The sequence below is a fragment of the Vipera ursinii genome, assembly GCF_947247035.1.
Source record: "Vipera ursinii genome assembly, chromosome: 1".
NCBI classification, from domain to species: domain Eukaryota; kingdom Metazoa; phylum Chordata; class Lepidosauria; order Squamata; family Viperidae; genus Vipera; species Vipera ursinii.
Window position 1 is genome coordinate 353,229,328 of NC_139512.1, and position 18,312 is coordinate 353,247,639.

Here is an 18,312-nt window from a genome sequence, read left to right on the forward strand (position 1 = left end):
TGGCCCGGAGCAGGGGTAGGCAACCTCAGCTCTTTTATGACTCATGGACTTCAACTCCCAGAATTCCTGAGTCAGTAGCTGACTCAGGAATTCTGGGAGTTGAAGTCCATGAGTCATAAAAGAGCCGAGGTTGCCTACCCCTGGCCCAGAGGGAAGGAGAGCAGCTTCAAAATTGGTATGCGCAGTGTTTTTTTTGTAAAAGAAAAAGGTGCCGGAACTCACACATGTCACATGCCTTGCCTACCCTACAAGGTTCCATCCAAAAAAGGTGCCGGAACTCCGTTCTGAGCGTTCTATGAGAAAAAAAGCCCTGGGTATGCGCATGCAAACAGAGCCTCTTGTGGCACTAGTGGCTCCATTCGTCGGTGCGCTGGTGCCGTGCACATGCGAGAATGGCCATGTAGCCCTCCCCTGGCGGCTAGCAGCCCTGTTCACACATGCGCAAAGAGGCCGTGCAACCCGCCCAGCGCTAGCAGCCCTATTCGTGCATGCGCAAACAGGCCCCACACATCCGCCTGGTGCTCTCGGCCCCATTCGTGCCCGCACGCAAACGCCGTGGCCCATAGGGTGGGGACCCCTGCTTTATAGCAATGGTTCTCACTTTTTGTCACCACGGACCCCCTTTAAATACCTGTTGTGGTCCCGGAACCCCCAAGACTTAACTCAAGATTTAAATCGTAACATTTCTTCAACATTTCTTCTCTGGAGCACAAGCTGAAAGCTGCTACCATGCAGCATATTGCTTTACAGCATATTTGTTTACAATTTGGGTAAACAAAACCTTATTTTAACTCTTACGGGTAATCCTCAACTTACAACTGTTTATTTAGGGAACTTTTGAAGTTACGATGACTCCTAAAAAGAGGGACTTATGACCGTTTTTCACACTTAACGACCGTTGTAGCATTCCCAGGGTCACATGATCAAAATTCGGACACTTGGCAACTGGCATGTATTTATGATGGGATGCAGTGTCCCAGGGTGTCGTGTGATTCCCCTTTTGTGACCTTCTGACCAGCAAAATCAACAAGGAAGCCAGATTCACTTAACAACCGTGTGACTAACTTTTAACCACTTCACAGCGATGGCAAGCAAGGTGGTAACTCTCTTCTTTAGCAACAGAAATATTGGGTTCGGTTATGATTGTTAGTCAAGGATCCTAGAAATGTTTTAAATAGAGTCAAACATCCACTCTTTTAAGGTTCTTGTGAGTATAAAATTATCCCAGAGAACCTTTTATAGCTTTCTGAGTTCCAGAGAGAAACAATAGAAGAAGGATGTAAGTCATTTAAGAAAGTCCTTGTTTAGCTTTGTTTAACTATCAAGGTTTACTTGTCTGAAGTCTTGACTCAAATCATCTTCCTACTCTTTGGATGTCAGAACAGTTGTCAGCCACACTGGGATGCCTGGTAGAACACAACTTTTTTTTTTTTTTTTAAAGATGACAGTGAGAGGGACTAAAATTTAAGTAGCTTGGCACAGGAGAGTGGCATTATTGTGGACCCAACTAGAGTAGGATTTACGCCCAGATGTCAAAAACAAGTTTTATTGCTTTGGTGGAGGAACAGAAAAAAAAAGTAGATAAATTATATTACGTCACTGACAAGTAACATGCTTTTAGTCTAGCGCTACTGCGCTGAAGATGATCGAGACAGAGACAAAATGAGAGGGTTCTTCAAGGATTTATATATGAGAACAGAGGTAGTTTCAGGTTTCATAGCTGAAGAAAACCGTATACCATGCATTATTGAACCTAAATAGAGAAGCCGGTAATTTAATTTTCTAAACTGTTTCTTGGGTTTCTGGGATTCTTAAGGAAAGAAAAATGAGTAAATATCTAAAGTCCCATATCCCGCAGCTTGTAGTTAACAGCACACATGGGTGCAGTGTTGTACATTTTTTGAAATGGAAAGCAAGAAAACCAGAGGTGGGGGAGAGGGTGTGATTTTACTGTTAGGACACTATTCTCGTGCAGGTTCCTCTGTTGTCTGCTTAGTTACCACATGTCTAAACCGTACATTTGGTTCATGTGATCTAGGCCAAGTCTCACTCTGGTTTGGCTGAAACCAAGAGTGATACCCAGAACACCCAATGTAATTTCCTGCAGTTGCAGGGAAACACCCAGAATCTGTTGTATGTCGCTTTAAATACAGCTTTTTAAAAGGAAAAAAAGAAAGTCCCAAACTTTTCTCCCAAATCCCAGGAAAACCCCAGCCGAGTATATAACTAAATGGGCTGCTGTATGTATTTATTTTCTGAATTTGTTTTCCTGTTAATTGTTCTTAATTGTTTTAACTGTTTTATAGTTTTGGAATTGTAAGCTGCCCAGAGTCATTTGGTTGGGATGGGCAGCTATAGGAAGGAGAAGGAAGGAAGGAAGGAAGGAAGGAAGGAAGGAAGGAAGGAAGGAAGGAAGGAAGGAAGGAGAGATATATTTCTACCCATTTTGAGATGTTAACAAGGAGGGTCTTCATTCATGGCCTGGGGGACATTTATCCAGCCATATTGGTTGTGTTTGTGTTATGCTAACACAGATAGTCCTTGATTTATGACCACAACTGAGCCCAAAGTTTTCTGTTGCTAAGCAAGAAAGTTGTTAAGTGAGTTTTGCAACTTTCTTGCCACAGTTGTTAAGTAAATCGCTGCAGTTGTTAGAAACATGATTGCTTAATGAATCTGGCTTCCCCTTTGCTTGTCAGAAGGTCACGAAAGATGATCAGTGACCCCAGGACACTGCAACCGTCATAAATACATGCCAGTTGCCAAGCACCCAAATTTTGATCATGTGACCGTGGGAATGCTGCAGCTGTCATAAGTGTAGAAAACAGTAATAAGTCACTTTTTTCCAGTGCCATAGTAACTCACTAAATGAATTGTTACAAGTCGAGGACTACCGGTATTGCTTTGTGTTTTTTTAAAAAATACGCTAACGATGGCTACAGCTCACACACTTGTTCTTAGCCGCCACAAATTTCCTAATAGTTGAGTTTCATTTGCGAACCCCATAATTCTCAGCGAGGATTTAAAGAGGGGGTGAAAAGATGTGAGTCATCTGGCATTGGAGGAGGAATAAATACACACCTATTGCTATATAATATCTGGTAGTGCAGAGGTCCCCAACCTTTTGGGCACCAGGGACCAGTTCCACGGAGAGAGATTTTTCCACAGACCGGAGAGTGCGTGCTTTTGTGTGCTGTCTGCATCCTGCGGATGGGTGGGGCTTTGCTCGTTTGTGCGGACCGGTTGCTGGCATGCCGCGGCCTGGTACTGTTCCATGGACCGGGGGTTGGGGACCCCTGTGCTAGTGTCTCTGTAACTGGATTGTGAAATAAAACAATAAAACGTTTCCTTTTTCTTTCCTTTAAAGCTGGCGTACGCATGGTTTACCCGGCATGCTTCGTTCTGGTTCCTCAGACAGACATTCCTGTTCCTAGCACAGCTGGTTCAAGCAACTGTTTGGGTGTCCATCAAGTGCCTGTTTCCACAAGAGATCCAGCTATTTCCTCAGTTACTCTCACTCCACCGACTTCCCCAGAAGAAGTTCAGACAGGTAGAGTAAAAATAATTATTTCCCCATCAGAAAGGAGGCCTCATAAAATTTGTCTTTTGAATCTCCAGAGTCGAAGAACTTCAGAAGAACTATTTTGACATGGTCTTTTATTCTGATACTTAAGAGTGCATGTTAGGGCCAGTAATATTCAGCAAAGCTGCCAGAGTGAAGTGCAGTGCCTTCACGTGTATGCTTCGTGTTGTAATATATCTTCATTTTTTTTTATTGTGTTATGACAAATAGGACAGGTAGCCCTCGACATACAACCACGCATTTAGCGATCAGTTGAAGTTACAACGGCACTTTAAAAATGACCTACAACTGGTCCTCTCACTTACAACCCACTTCTCATGATCAAAATTCAGACACTTGGCAACTGGCATTTATTTACAATGGTTGCTGTGTCCCAGCATCATGTGATCATCCCCATTAATGACCCACCCAGCTGGTTTTTGACAAGCAAAGTCAATGGAGGAAGCCAGAATCGCTTACCAGCTGCACAGTTTATTTAACAACTGCAGTGATTCGCTTAACAACCATTGCACACACAAAGTCATAAAACCAGACACGGCTCACTTTACAACTGACTTGCTCAGAAATGGAAATTTTGGCCCCAATTGTGGTTATACGTTGAGAGCTACCTGTATTTTGGGTTTTGGCCCTAGCGGAGCTTCCAAGTACTTCCAAATTGATTAGTAGCAAATAGTAACACAGCAACAAGTTAAGCAGATTTCCTGGTATATCAGCCAGAACAGAATAAAGAATTATAAAGTTGTTTTGAGAAATTTGAGAACTGACCCCTGCTCAGTGCAAGATCCACCAGAGCAGCTCTGACAGATGCTTGTTGGACTTTTTTTTTTTAAGAACTCAGGTTAAAGGGAACTTATCATTTCAGTCTGTTCTGCTAGCTGACAGCCTGAGTTGTTCTGGTGTCTGACTTAAAATCTCCTTCCTTTAATTCACTGATTGTGGTCCACTCCTTTTTCTTGTGTCATGGTTCTTCAGATACTGGAAGACTACTATCATATCTCCCTGAGTGCCTTCAAACAATGTTCTTAGAACTTTATTTCCTTTCATTTTTTCCTTATCTCTTCTTACAAAATTCTAAAGAGCTTTACCAAGTCTCTTGTGTAAATCCAACGTAAGAAAATTATCCAGGTTGTGCTCTTGGTTTGTTATGTGTATAATCTTTTAAAGATGAAGACATCAGCCATTATGTCCAATGTAACACTTTTTTCCCTGTCATTTTGATATCCACTTGCAAACCAGTCACAATTTTGTCGAGTAAAACCTGTTCCTTTTCCGCACTATCTATAGAGGAAGATACTTGTAAAATTAACTTAAAGATTCATGGTTCAAAAATATGCCCAGTGTTAAAATACTTTGCTTCATTCTTTAATTCTGAGTTGAGTTTGAATGTACTTCTCCTTTCATTAAAACCTTTGGTTCCTTGCAGTTCCCTCTAGTGTCCAATTTTAATGTCTTATGTTTCTTCTAAAGAATTCAAAACAAAAGCATTTTCCCATGGAAAGGATTCTTACAATTAATTTTAAAATCTGATTTCAAGTTTATCTTGACCCTCGGTCTGTTTGTAACATTCTAAGATCTATTTTTCAACCGCTGTTCATAAAAAAAAAAGTTTTAAGTCCTTAAACTAGTATTTAAAACTTCTTTCACTAAGGATTGAAGGAATCTCACCTTGTGCTGTCAAATCAGTCAAGCCAAGGTTCCTAGTCACGGCAAAACAGTTAACCAGCAATTTTTGAAAATGGATTGCAAAAGAAAAAGCAAGCAAACCCAGTGTCCTTTTAAGTGCGCCAATCACAATTTGAGCAAGGTGGTTATTCCCTGATCTCCCAGAGTTTGAAACCTGCCAGAGATCACTTTCTTGCTATCTTCTGATGGAGAGCAACTGTCTGGAGCAGGGGTTGGCAACCTGAAAAAGGAAAAGAGCCACTGGGAACCGGTTCCATCACACATAAAAAAGTGGGAGCCGCGTGCATGTGTCCATGCACGTGCATGCGCAAAAAAGTTTTGCGCATGCGCAAAACTGGTTTTTCTTGCGCATGCGCGGACGTGCACAGTTGCAATTTTTTTATGTGTGATGGAACCAGTTCCCGTTTGCGCGACGGCGACGGCCCGTTTGCAGAGCTACCGCCTTCGGCAGCCTGCAAACGAGCCGCGACAGCTTTCCCAAAGAGCGGCGCCGCTGCCCGTTTGCGCGGAGGTGCGCGCACACCTCTCCAAACGGGCGGTGCCACTCTCCATTTGGAGAGGTGCGTGTGCACTACTGCCCGTTCGAAGAGGTGCGCGCGCACCGGACGGCTGGGAGCAGCAGGAGACGGCTCAAAGAGCCGCATGCGGCTTCAGAGCCGCGGGTTGCCGACCCGTGGTCTGGAGCATTTGTGTGTGATCTCAGGTCCTCACCTTAATTCAGAGAGGAATTCCAAAGAGTCAGTTCACTTGATAGCTCTTCATTCCATCCTCCTTGTCAGCTGTACTTTTCACAGAGCTGTGAACTTTTTTTTTTCTTTGAAAATGTTTCGCTTCTCATTCAGGAAGCTTCTTCAATTCAGAACTGAAGTGACAACCATGACCTGGATGATTTGAGAATCTCCACAGCCATTTCCCCTGTGTTCATGCTTCTTACGTTCCACGCTCCTACTCTTATTTCTAACTTGGCACTTTGAATTTTATTTTCCTCAATGGCCACTGTGTGTTGTGGAGCGGTGTGTTCTGCACACACAATCCTTTCTCCAGTTCCACCCCCATTTGCACTACCCAGGTGACCCTGACAACACAAATGAGCCTTGGTGGAGCAGTGGGCTAATGCCTCCTTAAGTAACACCAGCTGCCTGCAATTAGTGCAGGTTCGAGTCCCACCAGGCTCAAGGTTGACTCAGCCTTCCATCCTTCCGAGGTAGGTAAAGTGAGGACCCAGATTGTTGGGGGCAATTAAGCTGACTGTGTAATAATGCCGCTTGGGTGTGTGTGTGTGTGAAAGCCCTAATAAGCAGGCATATACATAGAATGAAGGCTACTGCTAAGCTTGTAAGCCGCTCTGAGTCTTCGGAGAAGGGCGGGATATAAATGGAATTAAAATAAAAAAATAATAAATAATAAATAAAAAACCTCCAGGCGGCCTCAATGACACTCTAAAAGAAGGCAAATGACCAGCTGTCTGCAAGGAGTATAAATCCTCCCATTCCCCATTCCAGAAAGTCTGGTTGCCTCTTGCAAAAAAAAAAAAAAGCACCTTTGGGACTTTCTTGCCACAGTTGTTCAGTGAATCACTGCAGCTCTTAAGTTAGTAACATGGTTGTTAAATGAATCTGGCTTCCCCACTGACTTATCTTACCAGAAGGTCGCAAAAAGTGATCACATAACACCAAGACACCGCAACCGTCATAAATATGAGTCAGTTGCCAAGCATCTGAATTTTGATCACATGATCATGGGGATGCTGTAGTGGTAGTAAGTGTAAAAAAAACGGTTGTACGTCCCTTTTTTCATTGCCATTTTAACTTTGGACGGTCAATCAATGAACTGTCGTAAGTCAAGGACTACCTGAAGCAAACAAAGATGAAGAGAGGAGAAGCATCACTAGCGGAAATGACATACGACAAACTGGGAGAGGGGGAGGGCCCGAAACCTCTGTACCGTGAATGCTGGAGCCTTGAGAAGGCCCGGAGTGCATTTAATTTAGAATAAATAGAATAGCAGAGTTGGAAGGGACCTTGGAGGTCTTCTAGTCCAACCCCCTACTCAGGCAGGAAACCCTAGAAACAGAGTTTTCTAGATAGAGAAGATCTAGCTTTCTTTTTTATGTATATTTTTTAATAAACTTACGTATGTAAACCTTTACAGCTCTATTAACCCAGTTAATTTGACCTACCATTTGTGGGAGACCTAGCTTTCTGTTCAAGCTCTAATCCACATAGTGCTTTGCCACTCGCCTTTTTGTTGCTTATAAACCACCAGCTCAAGAGACACCTACAGTGTCCTGGCACACAACAGGCATTGTAGAAAGCAGTGTATGGATGAGATGGAAACAAAGATAGTTTGCAAAGACAGACAGGCTGTGGAAAGTTAATCATGAATGATGTTGTCCTAAGTTACATTTAGCTATATATCTTTTTTCTCGTATGCCTTTTCTCGGCTTAACTCTTTCTCCTTTTCCGTGCTTTGATTAACTGCTTGAAAGGAAGTGATGTGATGGGGGGGGGATGCATATAAGAACAGAGCAGAAAAATATTTCCCAATTGTCAAATGCTCTGGCTAGAAAATACAGGAAAACACCATTGGTGCAGTCCATGTAGACCTGACAGTATTCATTTTTAACTGCATTTGCAGAATTAGACATGTGCTGCATATAATGGGTTGAATGTAAATTATTTTTTCTTCTTAGACCACAGGTCTGCAACCCGCGGCTCCGGAGCCGCATGCGGCTCTTTCAGCCGTCTCCTGCGGCTCCCAGTCCTCTGCCATGTACAGTCCAAAAAAAAAAAAAGTGGGGCTAAAAAAGTTCAACCAATCAATTCAAATATGCAGCGTAGGTGCATATCTCGCCTTGACTCCACTCTTCAGTCAAACCCTGTTCTGCGCATGTACGCGCATGTGCACACATTTTTTGTGGCTCCCAGTTTTTCCTTTTTTGAGGGAACCGGTTCCGAGTGGCTCTTTCACTGTTTCAGGTTGCTGACCCCTGTCTTAGACCATGAAAGTGGTTACTCTGTGAGGGAGATGGACGCTCTTCATTATTTTTATTTTATTTTATTTTATTTTACTTACTTTACTTTACTTTACTTTACAGTTAGTCCTCGACTTATGACAGTTCATTTAATGACCATTCAGAGTTACAACAGCCCTGAAAAAAGTGACGTGTAATCATTTTTCACACTTAAAACCATTGCAGCATCCCCAAGGTCACGTGATCAAACATTTAGGAGCTCAGCAACCTACTCATATTTATGACGGTTGCAACGTCCCGGGATCGTGTGATCACGTTTTGTGACCTTCGGACAAGCAAAGTCAATGGGGGAATCCAGATTCACTTATGGCACTAATTTAACAACTGCAGTGATTCATTTAATAACTGTTGTCAAGAAAGTTTGTGAAAATAGGGCAAAGCTGACTTAATAAACGTCTCGCTTAGCAACAGAAATTTTAGGCTCAGTTGTGGTCGTAAGTCAAGGACCACCTGTAAACCCAATTCCATCAAGTTATATTTTTTTTCTTACAGGTGCTATTCTGTACCTGTCGTCGACCAAGGACTTGTGCAAGTTTTTGATGCAGGGGCATATTTCATAAAATGTTGAGGCTTCTGCTTAAGCTTTCCTTCACGCAACGGCCTAAAATGCTGGGGTTGTTAGTCTTCCTTTTGAAATGCATAAATCACATAGATTTTCCTTTGGGTTTCTGGTTTAGCGGATTATGGGGTAGCTACAATATAGTTGAAGTTGAAACTCAAATCCTTTGGCCACCTAATGAGAAGGAAGGACTCCCTGGAGAAGAGCCTAATGCTGGGAAAGGTTGAGGGCAATAGAAGAAGGGGACGACAGAGAATGAGGTGGCTGGATGGAGTCACTGAAGCAGTAGGCATGAGCCTAAATGGACTCCAGAAGTTTATTATTTTATTATTTATTATTTATTAAATTTTTATACTGCCCTTCTCCCAAAGGACTCAGGGCGGTGTACAGGGCAATAAATATCAAAATGTAAATACAAAAGTTAAAAAAGAGTTAAAAAGAATTAAATAATTATGCCCAATATAATACAATAATAAAAGTGTGTTAAAACTAAATCCAACCCCAAACCCATCAGACCAGGCCAGATTGTTCAAATAAATAAGTTTTTAAATCGCGACGGAAGGAGCGAAGGTCGGGAGCCATCCGGAGCTCAACCGGCAAGCGGTTCCAAAGGTCTGGCGCGCCCACAGAGAACGCCCTCCCCCTGGGGGCCACCAGTCGACATTCCCTGATCGGAGGCACCCTGAGGAGGCCCTCTCTGTGGGAGCGCACTGGACGGAGGGAAGTTGATGCCGGCAGCAGGTGCTGCCGTAGGTAATCCGGACCCATGCCATGTAGGGCTTTGTAAGTCATTACCAACACCTTGAATCTGGTAGAGGACAGGAAGGCCTGGAGGAACGTTGTCCATGGGGTCGCGATGGGTTGGACACGACTTCGCAACTAACAACAACAATGATTCAGTGATCTCAATTTTACAGAACAACAGAGTTGGAAGGGACTTTGGAGGTCTTCTAGTCCAACCCCCTGCTCAAGCAGGAGACCCTATACCATTCCGGACAAACGGTGGTCCACGTTCTTCTTAAAAACCTCCAGTGAGGGAGCACCTACCACTTCTGGAGGCAGGTTGTTCCACTGGTTAACTTCTCACTGTCAGGAAGTTTCTCCTTAGTTCCAGGTTGCTTCTCTCCTTGACTATTTTCCATCTGTTGCTTCTTGTCCTGCCTTTGGGTGCTTTGGAGAGTAGCTTGACTCCCTCTTCTTTGTGGCAACTCCTGAGATATTGGAAGACTGCTATCCTGTCCCCCCTAGTCCTTCTTTTCATTAAACTAGACGTGGTAGAAGACAGGAAGGCCTGGAGGAACATTTTGTCCATGGGGTCGCGATGACTTCGCAACTAACAACAACAATATAATGTTAAGATGACACGTGTTTTGGCTTCCTTTTCAGTTGATGCTCGTTCAGCTCAGAAGTGGGTCAAGCTGTCTTCGGTTTCCGATGTATTCAGTTCTGACAGCACTAATCACCACGGGGGGAGGATCCCTCGAAAGCTGGCCAATCAGGTGGTTGACAGAGTTTGGCAAGAATGCAATATGAACAGAGCACTGACCAAGTATGTGGTTTCATATTTTATTTTATTTTATTTTTTGTACATTTGGTAAGAACTTCACAATGCATCTCAGTTGATCAATACGGGCCAGGGAGAAAATAGCGCCTGCTTGTTTCCATATTGTAGGGATGAATGTAAACTGAAATATATACCCGCCAGCTCCAAAAAAAAGTTAGAAAACTTGCATGGATTATCTAAAGCTTAATAATTGATTTGCTGGCTCAGGATTATCCCAGTATTAACCCTCAGATAATCAGAAATTAACATCAGGATTAACACCAGATCAACAATCAAGCAGTAAACAATATCCCAGTCAAGGAACTACCAGCTGAGACAAACAGTCAAACAGGAAACAACAGCCTAATCCGGGGGTAGGCAACGTTGGCTCTTTTATGACTCGTGGACTTCAACTCCCAGAATTCCTGAGCCAGCATGGCTCACTATGGAAACCTCTCCATTTCTCCTCAGCATGGTTGGCTCGGGAATTCTGGGAGTTGAAGTCCACGAGTCATAAAAGAGCCAAGGTTGCCTACCCCTGGCCTAATCAAAGAACACTCCCACCAACAGTGACAGGGCAAGCAGAGAGCAAGCCCCACTCCCTCTTCTAGCGCTGATGATATTACCCAGTTGGGTAATGAAACGTCTGCAAGAAAGCAGCCAAGCTCAGAGAGCACCAAGGACCCCACAGTTCAACCCTGTGCTACAGATGTCCTCCACCATCCACTGTCATAGGCATCGCAGGCTAGCTACAAAATGCTTGTTTGCAATTATTTAATTTCATGAAATTGTGAACATGCAGAGGAATCGAAGACTTTCCTCAAGATTTTTTAGTATTTACTTATAAGGTAAAGGTAAAGGTTCCCCCGCACAGGCGTGCTAGTTGTTTCCAACTCTGGGGGCCGGTGCTCATCTCCGTTTCAAAGCCGAAGAGCCAGCGCTTGTCCGAGGACGTCTCCATGGTCATGTGGCCAGCATGACTAGATGCCAAAGGCGCATGGAACGCTGTTACCTTCCCACTGGAGTGCTCCCTATTTTTCTACTTATACATGCTTGTTAATTGATCACGATAAAATACAGTGCTAAATGATATATATATATATATATATATATATATATATATATATATATATATATATATATATATATATATATATATATATACTTACATGATAATTTTTTGTTACGGGCTGGTCAGGCAACGTTCCATCCACAAACCTTTTGGTTTTCGTGTTATCGTAACACCGCCAGACATGATGACTTGTAAATGAATGGGGGTTGTTATAAGTCCTGAAATTCTTAATTAACAAGCTGAAAATTTCAGTTCCAGTAGAGCTGTAGCAGACCGGTTGGGAAATGTTAATTTGTAGTTTAGTGCCTCTTTTTTTAAAAATAACATTTTCCTACACTTAAAGAATAATTTCCCCCTGAATGTAGAAGGAAGTATTCTGCTACATCAAATGGCTTATGCGAAGAGGAGACAATTGAGAAAATGGGATTTTGGGACTTCGTTGAAGCTGCACAGAGGGCCAATTGCACATGTTCCAGGTAGGAGAATCTGGGGTGTGTTTATGTGTGAAAACAGACAGGGCCCTTTTAGGGTCCATTGTATAAAATAACGGAACAGTAAGAAGCTTATGGGCTGCCACAGCCCTGGTATAAATTAAATGTGTCACCTTCTCAAGGCAAGATGTGAGACAGTATATACATACAGGCGGCTGTCGACTTAACGACCACAATAACTCCAACGTTTTATGCACTTTCTTGTCACGGTTGTTAAGCGAATCACTGCAGTTGTTAAATGCAATCATCCGATCGTTAAGCGAATCTGGCTTCCCCCGTTGACTTGACTTGTCAGAAGCCGGCTGGGAAGGTTACAAAACGGTGATCACTTCAGTGCAACCGTCATAAATACCTGCCCTTTGCCAAGCATCCGATCCCGATCCCATGACTGCGGGGAATGCTGCAACGTCTTGTGAAAACTGGTCATAAGTCCCTTTTTCCCCCAGCACAGTTGTAACTTGGAATGGTCACTAACGAATGGTTGCAAGTCGAGGGCCGTTTGTAATTAGCCAAATTTTGCTGATCTCCAGAGAGTGATCAGGCTCAGTTCAGACTGGAAAATCATGAGAGAACACTAAGGCTATTGACTAGATTGGGGGGTTGAAAGCATCTCTGAAACAAGCCCCCGGCAAGCTACTTCTCTATAATTGCCAAGAAAGCTACATGGGCTAGCCCAGGGGTAGGCAACCTTGGCTCTTTTAATGACTCGTGGACTTCAACTCCCAGAATTCCTGAGCCGGCGTGGCTCAGCTTGGAAACCTCTCCCTTTCTCCTCAGCGTGGCTGGCTCAGGAATTCTGGGAGTTGAAGTCCAGGAGTCATAAAAGAGCCAAGGTTGCCTACCCCTGCCCTAGGCTGTGAAATGACAAGAAGTTGAACTTGACTCAGGTGAAATTGTGTATTCATCCTTATTTATCATCTCTAGTTATTGTTTTTCGGATGCCTCCATCTAGATCAGCGGCTCCCAACGCGCCTAGGACGCTTCTCATATATTGTCGCACCCCTTTACAAAGGTCCGAAATAACGGCGACGAATTATGCACACACCCTATAATTTTTAAAACCCAAGTTTTTGCACCCCCTGGAATATCGTCTCGTGCCCCTGGTTGGGAACCCTCTGATCTAGATGCTTTCCCATCCGACGGTAACCGGTAGTCTTCAGTTAACCATCATTTGTTCAGCGATGGTTTGAAGGGTCAAACACGGAGAGCTGTGATGGGTCCCTGAAGTTGCAAGCATCCCCACGGCCATGTGATCATAACTCTGGCACCGGGCAACCAGCAGGCATTTATACGATGGTCACAGCATCCCACAGTCACGTGATCACCCTTTGCGACTTTCGCTGCCAGCCGCCGATAAGCCACGTCAGTGGGGAAGGCAAGGTAGCCGGAGGTTGCAAAGGGTGATCTCGTGACACTGCACCTCACAATCACATCTAGAACTGCTGGAACTGCTCTCATGAATCAGTGACGTTGCACATTATGATGATGTTGGGATCAAGAACTCAGCGACCGATCGATCCCAATTACTGGCATAAACCTGTACAGGTGGCCCTTGAATTACGATCACAATTTGAGCCCAAGATTTCTGTTGCTGAGCAAATTTTGCCTCCTTTTACAACCTTCCTTATCACAATTATTATGCGGACCACTGCAAATTGTTAAGATTAGTAAGACGGTTGTTAAGTGAATCTGGCTTCCCCATTGACTTTGCTGGTCAGAAGGTCGTAAAAGGGGATCACGTGATCCCAGGGCACTTGACAACTGTCTTAAAATATGGGCCGGTGGCCAAGCTTTTGATCCCATGACCGTGGGGATCATAGCAACGGTCGTAAGTGTGAAACTAGTCCTAAGTCACTTTTTTTCGGTGCCATTGTGACTTTGAACAAGTCACTAAACGAAAGGTCGAGGACTGCCTGTAGTAATAAATTGTCCTGTCAACCCCCAAGGAAAGAAAGGAAAGAAGGAAGACAAGAAAAAAAAAAAGCTGCACCTTTTCTTTCTGTTTTGTCTTGGTTGTAACTTTTTTTATGACGCAGGACTGCAGCTGGGTAATTTTAGACACTGGATTTCATGCTCTGACAAGACCCCTAAGGGCGACCCTGCATCGCTTTGTTAAGAAAAGACATATTTATTCTGAAAGGAATAAAATAAGCGTCTGTAATTATGCACATTTCCAGCTGGCTGCCCTCTGACTATGTTATATATGCAAAGAAAGAAAGAAAGAGAGGGAGAGAGAGAGAGAGAATGCTGTGGTGAGCAGAGTCAGGCCCAGTTGGCCCTGGCATGTCCTTCTCTGTCATGTATTGACGTCAGGCCTGTTTGCCGCCGCACCTGTTGTCTACCACTCTTGACCGGGTTCATGCAACCTGTGCAAAACACAGTTGCTATGTTCACATTACATGCTATGCCTCTCCTTCCCCCAAATAAATGGATTAATCTGATGGCCTGGTTCATCAACAACTTAGTTGCCATTTGAGTCTAGTCCGTGTGCAGTATTGTGCAAACCTAGCTCTAGGTAATCTTTTTTTTAAAGTTTTTTTTTTGGGGGGGGGGCTTCTTTACTACAGGGCTGTCAGATAGGAACAACTAGATCCACACATCTAGAGTATAAATTAATTACAGGTAGTCCTCTTCACAATCACGTTTGGTCCCATTTTGCAACTTTTCTTGCCACAATTGTTCAGTGAATCATTGCAGTTGTTCAGTCAGTGACGCTGTAAAGCAGGGGTGTCAAACTGCCGGCCCATGGGCCAGATGCGTCATGACGAAACCGTGCCCACCCCATTGCTGGAAGTGGGGGGGGGGAAGGCGCGATATGTTGCGACACATCACTTGATGTTGCGGGTTTGACCCCCCCCCACTGTAAAGTGTAAAGTGAATCTGGCTTCCCCATTGACTTTGCTTGTCAGAAGGTCACAAACGGTGAACACATAACCCCGGGGCACTGCCACCGTCACAAATACATGCCAGTTGCCAAGCGTCCGAATTTTGATCAAGTGACCATGGGGAATGCTGCAATGGTCGTGAAAAATAATCATAAGTCACTTTTGTTCAGCGCCTTCGTAACGTTGAATGGTCACTAAACAAATGGCTTGCCCTTTTGTGACTATCGATTCCAGACTAATTCCCCACTTGACTCCTTCTCCCAACTGGGACAATCTCTCCCCGAAGGGCCCTCGTCTTTGGCCCTACTGTCTGGTCCTGCCTGCCTTGCTGGGATATAATTTAGTACTTAAAATTGTAATTTGAAGTACATTTGCAAAGAGCCGGTTCTTATCACGCATTACAGATAACTAGTATCGATAATACCCTTATATTTATGAGCTGCTGCAAATAAAAAAAATGTGCCTTAGTTCAAATTATGACTAAGTTGCTTCTCCCCATCTTCAGCTTCCCTGCAAATGAGGTAATGAGTTGGTGTTGTGAGGGTCTCCTTATTAATGTCCTTCAAGCAATGGCCTCAAATCAACTCACAAGGCCGAAACATGATTTCAAATTTGGGAGCTTCACAGCATTAACGATTGCAAGGTTAATACTGTGAAGAGCTGCAAATAGGGGTAAAATCCTAAATCCATTTTCTCTCCCTGCTCCTAGCTCTAATTAGCAGTGAAGCAAAACAGTCAGTATTTACCTTTACGTATCAGTTGATTGATTTTTTCTTTCTTTTGCGACCTGTTTATTTAACTCCTGGGATTTGGCAACTGAAATAGGATGACCTATATCCCATTATCTTTTCTATCTCCCTTCAAGGCACAAAAGTCTCAAACCAAGACTTGCAGTTCAGCAGGGGCCGGTGCCTCCTGCCGGTCAGCAGCCCCAGGCAGCTACAAAGCACAAGGCCACGGAGAAGCAAGAGAAAGGAGACAAACCCCAGAAGCGTCCTTTAACCCCATTTCACCACCGAGTGTCCGTCAGCGACGAGGTCATCCTGGAGGCCGACTCGGCCACTCAGCGGCTGGTGATCCCCACCGCTGACAGCCAAGTGAGGTTTTCCAATCTCAGAACTAACGAGGTCGCAAAGACTCCTCAGATGCACCCCACGGAAATTGTTGCCAGCTCCCCGCCACCGCCCCCCCTCAGTCCTCACCCGTGCGACGGGGCCGACGAAGGGGCAACCAAAACGCCTTCCACACCCCAGAGCCAGCATTTCTACCATATGTCAACTCCCGATCCTTTGGTTCCTTCCAAAGCCATGGAAGATAGGATAGAAGGCTTACCCCAGACTTTCCCAGCAACTTTCCCGGATGTCGTCGAGCCCACGATGTACGTCGGGGCAGCCGTGAACTTGGAGGCAGAAGATGGAGATTCCACGTGGAAGTATTACAAGGTTCCAAAGAAAAAAGATGTGGACTTTTTGCCACCACCGCTGCCAAGTGAAAAATTTCGGGACGAACCTGTGGGATCTGCAGCATCAGACAACGTATCTTCTGCTACAGAGTAAGCACGCCTGAAGTTGGAGCTCAGAGTCCATAGCCATGATTTTTCAAACTTTTGGATGTCTAATTGATTTGCACAATTGTGTGCGTGTTTGTGTGTGTGTGTGTGTACTGTCCTGCCCTGCATTAACTTTAGAAATAGTAGCTCAGAGTCCATAGCCTTGATTTTTCAAATTTTCGGATGTAACTGATTTGCACAATTGTGTGTGTGTGTGTGTGTGTGTGCTGTCCTGCCCTGCATTAACTTTAGAAATAGTACAGTGGGTACAGGCAGTCCTTGACTTATGATCATAATAGGACAGGGTTTTTCAAACGTGGCCCTTTTATGACTTGTGGACTTCAACTCCCAGAATTAGCCAGTGTGCCTGGCTGAGGAATTCTGGGAGTTGAAGTCCACAAGTCATAAAAGGGCTACGATTGAAGACCCCTGTAATAGAGCTTGCAATTTTGGTGGTCAGTTGTGATGGCCATTAAGCGGGTCACAACGTGTTTTTTACGAGCTTTTTTTTATGGTGGTGGTTCAGTGAATGCCACGGTTATAAATAGCAATAGCACTTAGACTTATATACCGCTTCACAGTGTTTTACAGCACTCTCTGGGCGGTTTACAATGTCAGCATATTCTCCCCCCCCCCCCCCAAACAATCTGGGTCCTCATTTTCCCAATCTTGGAAGGATGGAAAGCTGAGTCAGCCTTGATCCCCATCTGGATCAAACTCCAGACTCTAGAGTTAGCCTGCAATGCTGCATTCTAACCGCTGCGCCACCAGGCAACAGAAATTTTGGGCTCAGTTGGGGTCATAAGTCAAGGATTACATGTAATACCTTCTGCTTTTGTGTTATAACAGTTCACCCCTTTTTTTCTCACGATAGAATGATGTAGAACCATTCTGTCTTTTTTTGTTCCGGATGATGTAGAAATTTCTCTCTAGGCTTAGCATATGTTGAGATTTTGTCTTTTTTCAGAATCCTTATACTTCTCTGTTAGCTACTTTCTTCCCTTCTTTGATTATACCTCTCTCCTTCCATTTTCTCTGTTTGTATGTTTCTTTTTGGCAGTTTAGATAGCCCTGGGTATATATGCACCTGGTTTATTTAGATGTCTCCCGTTTTTCCTTTTAATAGGAAGTGTTTGTGATTGCATCTTCAATGTCTTGTTTCAGAAAGATTTTCCAGATAGCTTTTGCCTTCAGGATTTCTAACCGTTGGATCGGACCTACCTTTTATTATTATTATTATTTTGAGTTGATCAAAATCTGTCTGCTCTTCTGATCCTCTGATCCTCCCCCTCTTGTAATCATAAACTCTGGGATGACACAGACACAGTCACTCAAGGTCCAAGTCACCTTTACTTAATGAACCAATACCTTTTGATTGCCAGTCTGCTCTTCATTGTCTGAGAGAGAGAGAGAGAGAGAGAGAGAGAGAGAGAGAGAGAGAGAGAGAGAGAGAGAATTGACAGCTTTCTTTGTTCTTGAGTCATTTTTTTTTCACTTAGAAATTATGAAATCCTTAATCCTGAAATCGTGGTGGTTGAACCATTATAATGTTGGAAAAGAAGTATATATACGGTCTTCAATTTAGGACCACAGTTGAAACCCAAATTTCAGTAGTGCTCAGTTTACAACCAAAATTGAGCCCCAAATTTCTGTTGCTAAGCAAGGCAGTTAGTTGTTAGTGACTTTGCCCCATTTTACTTTCTTGCGATAGATGGTAAGTGAATCACTGTAATTGTTAAGTTACTAATAAGAGTTGTTGAAGTGAATCTGGCTTCCCCATTGACTTTGCTTGTCGGAAGGTTGCAAAAGGTGATCATGTGACCCCCGGGACACTGCGACCGTCATAAATATGAGCCCCTTACCAAGGGTCTGAATTTGGAACATATGACCATGGGGATGCTGCAAACGGTCGT

General features: G+C 43.9%; 1 protein-coding gene across 2 annotated transcripts in view; it reads left to right on the top strand.

Moving 5' to 3' along the window:
• The window catches only part of MED13 (mediator complex subunit 13), a 157,667-nt gene that overhangs the window by 76,986 nt on the left and 62,369 nt on the right, over positions 1-18,312 (top strand). For both annotated transcript variants that reach the window (XM_083379645.1, XM_083379646.1), the window contains exons 6-9: positions 3,368-3,550; positions 10,246-10,408; positions 11,840-11,950; positions 15,716-16,402. In XM_083379645.1, coding sequence (XP_083235771.1) covers positions 3,368-3,550; positions 10,246-10,408; positions 11,840-11,950; positions 15,716-16,402 — 1,144 coding nt within the window. The remainder of the gene's footprint in view (positions 1-3,367; positions 3,551-10,245; positions 10,409-11,839; positions 11,951-15,715; positions 16,403-18,312) is intronic.